Genomic DNA, 15302 nt, shown 5'->3' on the forward strand with positions numbered 1-15302 from the left:
TAACAGATTGGATTTGGGGGATAGAGGGGGGTCGGCGAGGAGTCAAGGATAACACCTAGGTTGTGAACGCAGGTGACTGGGAGGATGATGGTATCCTCAACGGTAATAGGGAAATTGTGAAGAGGAGAGGGCTTAGAGGGAAAGAAAGAGTTTAGTCTTGAACTTGTTGAATTTAAGTTGTATTCTGGATTTCCAGTTTGGAATGTCTAGTAGGCAGTTGGAGACACAAGACTGAAGGTCAGCAAAGAGGCTAAGAGTATGTATAAAGGGAGGATAGTAGCATCTTGCCATATTGATCTGGGAGGTCATTTAGCATCACTGGACCTCAGTTTCCTCACCTATAAAATTATAATGGTGGACTAGATAACCTCTGAATTCCCCTCAAATTCTAGATCTTGATCTTATCCCATAAGATACAGGCTAATCATATAAGCCTCAGCTGTCTTTTTTTTTAAACCCTAGTTGGAAAACTATTATTCTCCTCTACCAGCTAGCTTTCTGAGTCATTGTCTAGCCACTTTCAGCTGGGTCCTCAAAAGCAGTGGAGTTCAAATTTGGAGCTGTATGCACTTAAACATTTGTATATATTTATATATGTACCCAGATATACATATACATGTATATGAATGTTTAACTCTATGTCTTGTAGAGCCTTTACATACTTCAATAGTCTTTCCTTTATTTTCTGCCTAATGGTTATTTGAATCATTTTTTAATGAAATTTGATATTTCTCTAATAGACTTTCTTAATTCTAGGCAAATGAAAAAAATCTCATGATGAATTCATTATACAAACTTCACGATCGATTGGCACAAGTAGCAGGTAATTGCTTCAAAATTCACATTGGCATTAAAAGCTTTTAAAATTAATGTCATGTTGTATTACCAGAAACACTTTCGAGTTTTGTATTTAATTTTGTTGCATTTACCATTATTTTGGATTGTTTTGTTTCTATTTGTGGAATGGTTTCATATTTTCCAACAGACTCAGTGTACTGTCTGATATTTAATCTAGCTAAGTATGAAAAGGATTCTTTGGCTATGACAACCTGTGAAACAAGAAAAAAGTTTGAAATGTTTCTCACTTCCATTCTGCTTCTGTAAAGTGAGCACAGGGTGCCAAGAATCACTGTTTTTAGAACATCTGTAAATTTTAATTAACTTTATACTCATTGCAAGATTTCCACCTAGTAATCAGCATATTTACATATCAGAAGACTGAGCCATGTCAGCATTGATATGCAACAAGTAAAGATAAAAGGAGGTTAACCAGAAGATGAAAGGAAATTACAATGTAACGAGATTTAATACCTCAGGTTCTTCTTAAGGGAAGCAAAAGACTTGGTGGAGTTGCTATCTTCATGTCTGTCCCCAAAGACAGCAAGAAATATAACTTTAAAGAAAACTTGGTTGTTTTGACATGTAATTCTCACAACCAGCATAAACAGAGCAACTTGCTATGAAAACTGCAATAACACCCTTTGTTACAGAGGATGAAGAAATAGAGAAAATATACATAGAACTTGACAAGATCTTCCAAAGTCATTGTAGACTAGGTGACCTCCTTGTGAAGATTGGTGCTGCGGAGGATACCAAAAAAGTGTGATAGAAAATAGAGACCAGGTTTCATGAAAGACAGGAGCCACAGGCTAATAGTTTCCTCAAGAAGAATCAAGCAACAACACCAAAGAAATGAAATCGACTATACCATAAATACATTGTAAACAGCTAATGGGACTCATATCCAAAATCAGTTTTTGGACTGACCAGAGCAAAGGTTTAAAAAAATTGATATAAAATAAGAAAGGATAAAAAAATGAGAATGAGATAGTACAGACGATTTTAATAGCTTTGACCTCAAGTTTTGCTTCGACCTCAAGTTTTCTGCCAGTTACCTACACCAAAAAGATACTGCTATTGACCCTGAACTTGATGATCACCATTTTCTGCAAAAGTTTGCAAAAGGGTTGAAGTTGATTTCGGAATAATGGAGGACAAGAGGCCTAGAAGTCACTTTAGCTGTAAACATTTGATCTTCTTGCCATTGAAAAGAAATGGCAGCCAAAAGTAACTGAGCACAAACTCAGTTGTAAAATGCTACAGAAGAAGATGAGAGATTGTGAGTAGTATTATCTTGTGCAACAGTTAAAAGCAGAAGTGAAAAGTCAGCCTCCAGCCTGATATTGAGGAATAATGGAGCCAGAACTTTCTGAGAGCATTCGTGAACTGGAGTGGAAGGACAACAATAAATAGGCATTCGCAATGAGACATTGTGGTTATTTCTGCTGCAATCTGTTGTTCTTGAATCTGATTTGCTGTACAAGGAAATTGAAATGACTCTTGAAGCAGGGCAGAATGATTATACCACACTCAGTGCTAGAGGCGATGAATATTAAAAAGCATTTTATAAGATAATAACAAAAGAATGGAAAAAGATCGTAAATAGTATTCTTCCAAAAAGACTATGGAGAAACAGCAAATCATGATCTTTGCCTCCTTTCTTATCTTTGATAATACTTTGAACATGTACTGAGGATACTCTGGATAATATTTTGGGAAGGAACTGACAGGCTCTCCCAGTATTGTAGTCCACATTTTACAGTCTCATAATTGGCTGAAAGGTACATAGAATGCCAGCTCCTGGTGTATTTATTGTTTAATTGCTGAAGAGCATTTGGTTTAAGCAAATTCCAGTCTGAAATGCTTTCCTCTCAGAGTTTTTCTTACATGTAGTAAGATCATAAGATTCTTTGATAAATACAACCACAAAGATAGCTCAGTTTAATGATTCTCTGATTATTAACATCAAGTAGTGAGGAAATGTATAATTGAAAAAGGAAGGACACACACCTAGAAGAAGGGGTGAGGGACCGGAGTAATGATAAGCAATTCAAGTACCGTACCAGCAACAATGAAATAAAGACCTGAAAGACCCTGGATTGACAGATTCTTTGTGGAGATTCTAAGGGAGAACTGGGGTGGGAATTGCTTAAGATATGAAAGCATAAATTGCAACTTGCACCAATAAGAGGCAGTCTCTACATTAGTGAGGTCACGAATCCAGTAAATTTTTGAGGTACTCGTGTTTGTAGTTTTATTAAAGCCTTTGAGAGACATTGTAAGGATAATAGCTAGAGAGCTGTCTTTGGAGTCAGGAAGACCCACATTCAAGTCCAGCATCTAATAACACTGTGTGAACCCTGGACAAGTCATTTAACCACCCAGTGCCCCCTAGCAGCTCTCATAAGTCTAGACATTGCACAGCAGGTGCCCATCTGCCTTGGTAGAGGGAGTTTTTTCAATGGGAGTTCCCTGTACCAGTGAAATCAAAGGTCTCATTCTTCTCCTTCCTTTCAAAAAAGAGGCCATTAAAATATCTTCTTGTAAAATGAATTTCCCAGCAATAATTTAATGCAAAATTTTTTTTCAAAAGATTAAATAGAGGGTCACTTATATGTTCAGTGAATACATGGAAGTTGTAAATTCTTATTTAGCTGTTTGTACTTCACTCTCCTTTTTACAATCTATCCTTTTCACAGGTGTGAGTGTCTCAAGCATCCCCAACTCAATAGATTCCAATGCCTCTGTTACCTGTAGGATTTCATACAAACTGTTTCACAGGTTAGTTTTTCACAACCTGGTCTTTTCCTGTCTTTCCAGTCTTCATACACATCCCTTCTTTGCACACACTTTTGGGTGCAGCCTTGCTAGCCTGCCTGCTGCTGTTCCATCTCCTGGCTCTGTGCTTCACAACACTCTCTTATTTCTCCTTCCTAGAATCCTTAGCTTCTTTCATAAGACACCACTCAAGTGCTATCTTCTTCAGGATGTTTGTTGATGCATTAAAGTAAAAATGTGCAGGATTCAAATAAAATATGAGTTTTATTGCATTTTGCTCAGGTTCTGTTTAGTTTTGGAAGTCCCATAGATTTTTCTAGGCTTACACAATCACCACTGATTTCTCTCTAGTTCATGTCTACCATAGCAGTTCATCCTAGCAAATCTTGCTTTTATCTCTATTGCTTATTTTTATTTCCTATCCATGATCACTGTTTATATATCACATATCCCTTAGTGAAAGGGGAAGCTTGAAGTTTTTCTTCTATGCTCAGGCATGAGGTGTTTTTTTTTACTTTCCTAGTGACTCAAACTTTAGAACCATTGACAATGGTAGCCCCTCTTATCTCATCCTATACTAGGGATTCTTAACCTGGGATCCATGAACTTGGTTTCTTTTGTAATCTGACTCTTTGAACCAGAAGGGGGCTATAATAGGTTGCCAAAAGAATCCATGACACACAAAAGGTTAAGAATATACCTGTCCTATACTGTCCTATAAAGTAGAGATCTGGCTTTCAGATGAATCTTGTTCCTTCCTGACTCAGTTATAGAGAAGGCTATTAAACAAAAACATAATTGATTCTCTCTAATGCAAAAATTTGATTAAAGACAACTTTCATTAGCTTGGTTTTTATCCTTCATTGAGAAGGAAGGTGCTGTTCATCCTATCTAGGAATTGAAGAAGGGAGATTAGGAAGGGTAGAGGAAACACTTAACAGGATCTTCCTTATTAGTACCTCACTATTAGTAGAAAGTTTTTTCAAACCCCAATAGAAATAATTTCTTGTATTACATGGGACATTATTCTAAATTTCACTGATAACTTAATTGGGCTATTCTTGAAAGAATTGAGATCCATCTTGACAGAATGGTAAGACGAGAAACATACTGAATCAAAGAAGATGAAATGTAATTTGGTCATGTGCGAGCCTCTGGTGATGAACCATATATAATCTTAGACTAGCTTGTCTAAACTTGGAGAAGTTTTTCACCATATTGCTTGTAAATTTTTTGTTCATAGCAGCTCTTAAAAACCGTGTACTAAATTTTATAGAGGTTGCAATCTGCAGTTCTACCTTGATTAAATTACAGAACTTTGAAGTAGAGAAGTGTATGTGAAGCTCTTTGTACAAATGCACTTACTCTACTTGCCCAATAAGGGAGCTGAGAACACATGACTTTTTAGCTGGTCATGTGAAAAAAGACCTGGGTCTCTAGCCCTCCCTCTCCCCATGGTAAGCCATGGGAGTTTTAGGGCAAATCCTAAAGATATCACCCCTAGGTGACTGTGAGCTTATTATGTCAGCTGTATTATATAACTGCCCTAAAATGCATTATGAAGATAGTGTCTAGGTCAGGGGAGGATAGTAGTCCCATTTGTAATCTTTCCTGGTCAGACCATGATATGACACTGAGAAACAAGTATGCCTCAAATAGGTTGCTTAGTATGACAAGGGTACTTGAGATTATGTTAGTGAGATTGGTTGAAGGGCTTTCTTAACATGGGAAAGCAAAGACTTAAAGAAATGAGATTACTGACTTCATATATATATAAAGGGAGGTCACTTGGCAGAGGGATTACTATGGCAGAGGGACTACTAATTCTGGCTCCAAAGGAGGAGAACCAATGGTTGGAATTTATATAGAGGCAAGAAATTACATAATTTATGATGGATATTTTAATCCCTCATTAGACCTTTCTTTTGCCTCTTTTCCCTTTTCAATCTAAGATTCATGAGTAAGGGGCCTGGTTTGACAAAATGAGCTAGAAGAAAGAGCTACTGTTTTAGATAAAAATTTATGCAGCTTTGACTTCTTTTGTTAGTATGCCCTTACTCCATTCACCTATTCTTTTCTTCCTGGCTGAACTACCTGAAACAAAGTCTGCTAGTTAGACTTTTATTGACTGACACTGTCCCTGGTATGGTGATAGGATTTTGTCTTCTACTTTTGCCCTTTCTTGAACCTGTGCCTTTCTCTTCTTCTTCCCCCACTTATCTGAGTCTCTCTCCTCCCCATGGCTTCTTTTCCCAAACTATAATCTTCCTTCTTCTGAAGTTTGCCACCTAGGGGGTCCATTATAATCCTATCATTTGCCAAGTCCATCTGTGAATTGGATATTGATGTAGATGAGTAATGACTAGAAGCCAGCATGAATTCATTAACAAATAATACCTGACTTAATTTTTCAGTAGGATTGTTAGATTGGTAGGTCAGGGATGTTTTGTGGACATAGTTTATCTTGATTTCAGGAAGCCATCTGAAAATCTTTTACAGTGTAGATGACAACTTGGAAAGAGTAGGTAAGTGAATTGTATCTGACCAACTAATTTCCAAAGAGCAATTAGTTAATGCATTGATATCAGTGCGGAGGGTGGTCTTCCACAGATGTTTCTGGGACTTGACCTCCAATATTTTTTTATCAGTTATTGAATGTTTTACTTATTTTAAGATGACACAAAGCTGGAAGAGATCATTTAAGAGAGTAAAGGTCCACAAAGCTTCCATTCCAGTTGGATCCATGATCACAGTGATGTCAGTATTCTCTTCCTTAGAGAAGACCTTAGCTCATCCACACCTTTTTATACTATGCTGTTCTTGTTCATGTCTTTCCATATATCCATCTTTAGCCATAGGGCTTTCTTAATGTGCTTGGAGTCCTTGGATTATTTTCATATTTTGTAAAGATTAGATTACTACTCTGGTTGTCCATCTGGTATCACACCATTGTGACTATATAACAGGATTGACTTTGTTTCTAGTCACAGTATCTTTTACTATATTTTAGACTACTTATTCCCCTATAAGTCATTGTCGATAATATTCTCTAGCCTACTTATACCCGCCATTCATCTTTGAATCATGTGCAGTTTTGAATCTTCTGAGACTGTTATATGATACACAGCCATATAGCATCAACAGGAAAGGAGATTAACCCCCAATAAATAGTCAAAGGTTATAAAGTTTTCAAAAAAAGAAATATAAGCTTATGAACCATGTGAAAAAAAATCTCCAAATTGCTAATAATCAGAGGAATAAAAATCAGAATAAGTTTTCACTGCATATCCAGCAAATTGGCCAAAATATGACATGTAAATATCCAGCGTTGGAGAAGCTATGGGGCAGTAGGCACAGTAATACAGCATTGATGGAATTGTGAAAACATCCAGTGATTTGAGAAAACAGATTAAATCTATGCTATGAAGGTGACTAAATGGTTCATTCTCTTTGATGTAGCAATTCCACTAAGAAACATATATCCCCCAAAGAGGCCAAAGATCCTAAATATATCAGAATATTCAACAGCAGCACTTTTTTCATTTTAGAAAAAACTGAAAGCAAAATGTGTTCTGTCGTTTGGGAAATGATTAAATACGTTATGGTTTCTTTTGTTGTTGGTGCTGTTGTTCACTTGTTTCTGACTCTTTGGGACTCAGTTTGGGGTTTTCTTGGCAAAGATATTGGAGTGATTTGCCATTTTCTTTAGCAGTTTAAAAAATACAGATGAGGAAACTGAGGCAAACAGTGTTAAGTGACTCACGTAGGGTCACACAGCTAGTAAGTGTCTAAGGCTGGATTTGAACTCAGGTGTTCCTGAGCCACCTAGCTGCCCCAAAACACACTATGGTATGTTAGTATAACAGAATATTATTGCTTCATGAAAAAAGGAACTCAGAGAAACTTACAAAGCCTTGTTTGCACAGAGCAAAATAAGCCAAGCCACAAGAACAGGGTACACATTGACCACAACCACAACAACAACAACAACACTGACACATTAGAATTCAACTCAGTGCATTTACCAGAGTTCTGATCAGATGAAATGTCTTCCTCTGGGTAGTGAGATAGTTTATCTCATTACTATGCCAGTTTCTTTTTTTTGTTTGTTTAACTTAATAACTTTATAGCTAAAGATGGTTCTAGAAGGAGGCTTAGTTGGAGACAGACAAGACAGTTTTGAAACTAACATGGTAGATTTATTTTCTTTAATGCATGTCATATATGCTAGGCATTCATGGTTTGATATACAGTCCTGTTCTCTGTACGTATACTCATTTTTGAGTTTGTCAAATACAGAATAACAAAAAAAAATTAAATTTTAAAATTGAGGCTTCTTTTTTGAGGGAAAAGGAATTATTAGAAAGTGTCGTCAGGAAGGTTTATAAAAAACAAGCTTCAGTAAAACTTACATTAAAAGTTAGGTTTTTGTGGCTGGCATGGACATCTCGGGCTTGTTCAACAGCACTTCTCCGTTTCCCAGCCATGATCCAGCCCACACTGATTGTGGACCCTGCATGTTTTCCATGTGTGGTGTCTGAAGTACTTCAACCTGCATCTCATAGTTTGGAGAGTGTGTATCTTTCAGTAATCTGGCTATTTTAAAACTACTTAAATTGTTGACTGTCATTTGAGTCCTCCTAAATCTCACTGAGGAGGCCCTGTAGAATTCTTAATGTATTTGGCATTGCTCATCTGCAAATGAAAGCAAGGAAACTTCAATATGTCTAGGAATTCCCTCTGCTTTTTGGACACTGCAAGGGCCTCTTCTGTGACATTTTCTGTGTTGGTTAATACTGCTACCCAAGGGGCTGTTAAACAGTGTTTTCCTTCATGGTTGCATTTATCATATCCTCTTGTATGGTTTTTGACATGCATTGGATGATGCTTGGGTGAAAGTGACTTGCCCAGGATCACAAAGTGAGTAAGTGTCAAGTTTCTGAGGCCAGATTTGAACACTCAGGTCGTCCTGACTCCAGGGCTGGTGCTGTATCTGCTGTACCACTTAGCTGCCCCTGAAAGAGAACTTTTTTTTGGTGAGGCAATTGGGGTTAAGTGACTTGCCCAGGCTTACACAGCTAGTGTCAGGTGTCTGAGGTTGGATTTGAATTCAGGTCCTTCTGACTCCAGGGCCGGTGCTCTATCCTCTGCACCACCTAGCTGCCCGTAAAAGAGAACTTCTAAGGCTATATTTTGTTATGAGTTTAAGTTAAATGCTTTTGGGAGACAGCTGACAAACTTGGTATGTTCTCTGTACCTGTCATTGTTGTTCCTGAAGATGTGTTTGTTGTTTTTTTTTTAAGGCGATTGGGGTTAAGTGACTTGCCCAGGGTCACACAGCTAGTAAGTGTCAAGTGTTGGGTCTGAGGTCAAATTTGGACTCAGGTCCTCCTGACTTCAGGGCTGGTACTCCATCCACTGCGTCACCTAGCTGCACCCAGATGTGATTTTCAGTAGAAAAAAGTTTACCTCTCACTTTCTCATGTTTTCAAGGATACTCTTGATATATACACAGACTATTTGCATAGATATTTTATTTCCTTAACAGTATCACCCATGCCCTTCTCCTCTTGCCAGAGGTGGAGATGGGGGCAGGAGCAGGGGAATCTTCCACTCTTTGAGATCTAAATGCCATTCATTAATTCATTCATTTAACAAGCTACCATATGCCTACTACATTTTGTTTTCACTTCTAATAGAGTATACTACTATATGATAGTTGTTAGAAAAGCATTTAAAGAATTGCAAATATGAATCATTATTATGGGTTACTATTATTAAGTACGGAATGGGATTTAACATTCTTCTTTTAAGCATGTAAAGAAATCATTTATTAAAAATGAAGAATGAAGACAAGCAATATCTAATTGACTCTAGAACATGTTCCTGTGGAAAATTATGGTTTTCCTCAATATTTTTAATTAATTAATTTAATTTTAAGTATTTTTCATAGAAAGTATAAGTAAAGTCTTCCATACTATTGATGTTTATAAGATCATTAAACCTTACATCCAAATTTTGTATGTAAATGCTTTTGAATTGTCTGTTTTTAATGAAATATTGATTCAAATAAAATATTAATGTTTCCAGGAGATCATGAGTGTGGCAGTTCTATACAGAGGAGGCTTTCTGTCCAGGAGGCAGCTGCATATTTAAAAGTAAGCAGTAAAATTTTAATTTTCATAGTCATGCTGTTTGTCTAGCAGTTATGTTGTGAACTGAATTACTCTGTGTTGCTAAAAATTTAAATGATATGTAATGATATGTGCTCACATTCAGGCAGTGGTGTAAGTAGTTTAGGAACTGCGTGTTCAAATGAGATTCTGACAAATTTAACCAGTGCTAATTAAAGCAAGATGGAGAGTATTGGGGAACTTGTCCTCTGAAGCCTTTCATAGCTGTAAAATCTTAACAGGGGTTGCAGATTAGGTTATCTAACACTGCTGCCTAACCCTTTTTTTTTTAAAAACCTGTGGAGAGTTCTTGCATGATGCTAAGGGAAAATGTTTCAGCCTATACCTTATGATCTGATTATAAGAGACCATGAGCTTAACATTAAAAAAAAATAATAACTTTATGCAGACAAGTTCGTCTACTATTTTTCACTATTGGCTTCTGAATATTTCTAATTAAAACTATAATTTAAAAAATATTTTTACTCATGAGCTTAGGAAATTGTGATTTCTATCTTTAGGAAAATTCAGAGCTTCTCTCTCACCTCCCCTTTTGATTTATTCTGCTTAGCTAAAATATTATACAACAACTGTAACTTCATATTTTTAAAAATCTTATTCATAATTTTTTTATTATTACTGGGTTTTTTTGCAAGGCAATTGGGGTTAAGTCACTTGCCCAGGGTCACACAGCTAGTAAGTGTCAAGTATTTGGTCTGAGGATGGATTTGAACTTAGGTCCTCCTGACTCCAGAGTTGGTGCTCTATCCACTGTGCCACCTAGTTGCCCCTATAATTTTTTTTATTGTTACCATTAAGAATTTGAACAATTTGGTTACTAGAAAGTTAGGTCAACCCATCTCACACTCTCTTGCTACTAGATCATAACATCAGAATCATCACATTTCCTTCCTTTTTTATATTTACTGCTTTAAGAATTTCCAACATTATATTCTGAATACCTTCAATATTGGCACTTTTAAGACTATGGAACTGAATGGCATCCTGATGAATCATTAAAGCTTCTTACACATATTTGGAAAATAAAATTAACCCCAGTTTTTAAACTATTTTCATGGCTTTCATTCATTAATTTAACCAAAGCTTCTATGTGCCAGGCACTTTGAAGCTGTAGAGAAAATAAAAACACAAATGTCCCTGCTTGTCAGACTATGCATGCAAAAATATGAAATGTTCACTTATATTTTGCCCATAATAACTTTAGATTTAGAGAAATTTATTTTGGTTCAGTAGATATGTAATTTTTATAAAAGATGGACATCCTGGAGTCATTGAATTATTTCCTGAAGAATAAATGCATTCAGGTGTTCATAGGATCCCACTTATTCATGAATATTTTGTCTGGATTTGGAGACCTAAGTTCAAGTCCCAGCTGTGCTGTTTACTGCCCTGTTGACCTTGGGCAAGTCATTGAACATTTTTAACCCTCAATTTCTTTATCTATAAAGTGAGGAGATAGAGACTAAAAGATTTTCTCCGGTCCCTTTCGGCTCTCAATCTTACAATTCTAGAGAATATTGAATGTTTTTTGAAACCTGTAAATAGTCGAAACGGTAGATACCCTAATATTTACAATCCTGTTAGAGTATATTTAAACCATTGCCATTTGGAACATTATTTTAAGCCCTCTGAGGTATTTGTGGCCCTGGTACTCTGCTTTTGTTCGTTGGAAGGACTGCCTTTCCACATACACATATGAGGTTAGAGCTTAAAAAAGAAAAAGTTGAGAATCCTTGCATGTACAGGATTTCAAACTTTCCCCGCCATGTTTGATGGCTTAGTTGTCGGATTTTAAATGTCATGTTTTTAATATAAGTGCAATGCAAGTCTTATTATAGTTGGCATAAGGGAGAAAGAAAGCCATATATAAACTCTAGGGCTAGAAGGAATTTTAGAGAACTTCTGTTCTAGCTTCCTCAAATTACAGATGAGGAAACTGAGATCCAGAGTGGTTAATGATTTGCCTGAGGTTTGCACAGGTAGTGAGTAGCAGAGATGGAATAGGATCCTAAATCCTGTGACTCTAAGTCCAGACTTCTTTTATAGACATTGCTGTCCCATGAGAGAGGCTGGTTTTTTTAAAAAATAACATTTGCACTGCATGTATTGTGTAGAGTCCCCTTAATATCCCATAATAAAAAGAATTTGTTCTGTGAAGTTTGAATTTAGTCACAGGGCTGCATTTGAGGACGTAGAGGGTCACATGTAGCCTTGAGGCTGTAAGTTCCCCACCCCTGGTGTAGACTGGTGACGTGCTTTGAGCAGCAGCCTAATCATACCCATGAACCAAATCACTTATACCTGGGGTGTGTGTGTATGTGTGTGTGTGTGTGTGTGTGTGTGTGTGTGTGTGTGTGTGTGTGTGCATGCGCATTGCGTACTCTACAGTTTTACCCTTTCTTCTCTCTGTATCTTTCTCTCTTGCTTTGGAAGGCATTCACATTTTTTTAGCTTGTTTATACTTTTTTTTTTATAAAATATCTTTAGTTTTTGTATATCCCCACAAATAGAAAGTAGATTCATTTTTGTGTGTGAAGGGTTGTGGTCCCTCTAGTGGACCATTTTAGTGTTACATATTATTTTATTCAAAATACAAGCTTTCCTAATGTAAAAACAAGTGTTCCAAACATTCATTTTGTAATTTGATCACTCTGGAATCTGCATTTTTCCATCGAAAATGAGTTGTGAATAAGTACCTAGGCTAGCCTTGAAATGTTTTCAAACCCGTAACATAACTTAAGTAGAATATATTTGTTGTGAAACATAGAAGAAAATTAAACTGTGGTTTAATTTTCCATCTTCCTACTGAGGCCACCACAGCCTCAAAAACACTACATACACATGCATGCACGCACGCAAATGATTTACCCTCCTTTAACAAATCTTCCCCAATGTAATGACATTGGGAATATGACCCCTTGAAACTAAGTATGAAAAGAAAATGGAACATGATTGTATTAATCTCCTGAAATAACCCACTTGTGACTGTTCTCATCAGCTTTTTGTAGATGTCTAGGAGTACCTATACCACAGATTCAAGTAACTAGAATCTTTTATGTGCTATACTTATTTTTTCTTTAAAAAATACCTTTGGTATATATTATATATTATCATATTTATTATGTATTATAATATTTATTTATAGAGAGGGGAATTCCTTAAATTGAACCCTCTTCTGTGAAAAAGAAGAAAAAAAAACATATGATGCAGTGACCACATCTCTCATTGTATATAGCTTAACTCCCTGAAATGAGAAGGGGCTTGGGGTATATTTCAGTACTTATTCTCAAGGACCTTCATTCATTTTTTGTTACTCAGAGTTCGACTTCTTCTAATAATGTTAAAATTTTTATCTTGCTTAATTTTTTCAGTTTCAGTGTTTTGAATAACTTTTTCATTCACCAAGATGGCAGCCTCCCTATGACTGGTTTTGGATAATCAGTGCAGCCAAAACATTCATAAATCTGAAGTGTGGTGATGTGTGGTGATTGAGGCTCCTTGAATTTTAGCTAGACTTGTTTTTAGACAGCAAACATATAGTGTCACTGTGCCCAAATTTGAAGCTTTTCCTCATTGGTAGAACCTGCCACAGCTCACAAACCTGACAGCGTTTTTGGGAAGCACAGTGCATTATTGGAGAAGGACCAGATGTTTAAAAGGTAGCCTCTTGGTTATATTATATAGGGGAAAGAGACCTGAACTTAGAGGCAAACTTAATTCCTAGCTGTAGCACACACTAGTTATATGAATGACCATGGGCAAGTCACTTAAGTCTTCTGGGAGTGTCCTCATCTGCATCAACTTGGACATGCAGGATCCTTTTTGTGTCATAATGGCACAGGGGCAGCTAGTTGGTACAGTGGATAGAATGCTAGGCCTGGAGTCAGAAAGACTTTTCTAAGTTCAAATCTGGCATCAGACACTTATCAGTGGTTTGACCCTCAAGGACACACTGAGAGTCCAGCTAAAGGTGCAAATAACAAATTATGTCAGCTCTGGGGATGAAGTCAAAGGACTTTATCCTTAACCCATTCAGGACCTCCTGCATACCCTGGGTCCCGTGTTTCTGGAAAATATGGCAACTCAGGAAGATATATTAGGTTGGCTTTGGGGAACAGTAGCTGTATGACCTTGGGGAAGTCACTTAACTGTTTGCCTCAGTTCTCATCTGTAAAATGAGCTGGAAAAGGAAATGGCAAACCACTCCAGTATCTCTGCCAGGAAAATTCCAAGAGTCAGACACGACTTGAAACAACTGAATAACAACAAATTTAATCTTATTCCAAGTCTTTGAAAATTAGTGTTTTATGTATAATGTATTTTGAAAGGCAGAGCCAGGGGATGAAGTGTAGTGTTTGAGAAACAGAAAAAAAAACCCATTTGGCTAGATCAGAGTGTGGGAGGGAGAGAAATGTGTGGTGAAGCCAGAAAGATAGGTTGGGGCCAGGTTGTAAAGTACTTTAAAAGCTAAACAAAGGAGTTTGTGTTTGAATCTGGAGGCTATAGGAAGGCACTGATGTGATATGGTCAGATCTGCTTTATGAAAATCACCTTGGCACCAGTGTGGAGGCTACACAGAAAGGGAGAGACTTAAGGCTGGGAGACCAATTAGAAGGGTGTGGCAGTAATCTAGGTAAGAAATGATGGAAGCCTGAACTAAGGTGGTAGCTCTGTGAGTAGGGAGAATGGGTTGGATGCCAAAGAAAGAGCAAGATTTAGCACATATGGGTTTAATACATATATGGGTTGAGGGAGAGTACGGAGTCTGAGTTAATGCTTAGGTTACAAACCTGGGAGACCGAAGGATGGTCGTGTCTGGACGAAATAAGGAGGTTTGGAATAAGGGGGGTTTTGAGGAAAGATGAGTTCAGTTTTGGATAGGTTGTGTTTCAGATGTCTTTGGAACATGCTGGATTGAAGCTCAGGAGGGATTGGGACAAGATATGTAGATCAGTGAGTCATCCACATATAGTTGCTAATTAGACCAATGGGAAGGATGAGGTTACCGAGAGGATGTAGAGAGAGAAGAGGGCCTAGACAGGGTTCTTGGTACATACATCTACAGGGCGTGATAGGGATGATGAGCCAGTAAAGGAGATGGAGAAGGAGTGGTTAAACATGGAAGAGGAGAACGAGGAAAGAATAATGTCACGAGAAAGCCTTGAGGAAGGGGTATTTAGTGGGCATGGTGCTCAACATACCATGTAACACATAGGTCAAGAAGGATGAGGACTGAGAAGACTATCACACACAACAGTAAGAGCTTCTTGGTTCCTTTGGAGAGAGCAGTTTTAGCTGATTGACGAGGTCAAAAGCTAGACTACAAAGGGCTGAGTGAAAGGAGAGGAAGTGAAGGTGGCAACCATTTTGGAATAAAATGTTTATTATAATTGTATTTATTGAGCCTTTGTGAGGTTCCATTAACTACTGCCAGCCTGTGGATTAGCCATTCTGTGAAATGCCAGCAATTAGGTTCCCTCCCTCTTCTCT

The 15302-nt window shown here is 37.3% G+C and overlaps 1 protein-coding gene across 1 annotated transcript in view; it reads left to right on the forward strand.

The window, feature by feature from the left end:
* The window catches only part of LEMD3 (LEM domain containing 3), an 85188-nt gene that overhangs the window by 47395 nt on the left and 22491 nt on the right, over positions 1-15302 (forward strand). Inside the window, 2 exon segments of the mRNA XM_020990196.2 lie at positions 757-823; positions 9709-9776. Coding sequence (XP_020845855.1) covers positions 757-823; positions 9709-9776 — 135 coding nt within the window.

Source organism: Phascolarctos cinereus, unplaced genomic scaffold (assembly GCF_003287225.1).
Source record: "Phascolarctos cinereus isolate Bilbo 61053 unplaced genomic scaffold, phaCin_HiC Scaffold_1;HRSCAF=81, whole genome shotgun sequence".
Taxonomy (NCBI): domain Eukaryota; kingdom Metazoa; phylum Chordata; class Mammalia; order Diprotodontia; family Phascolarctidae; genus Phascolarctos; species Phascolarctos cinereus.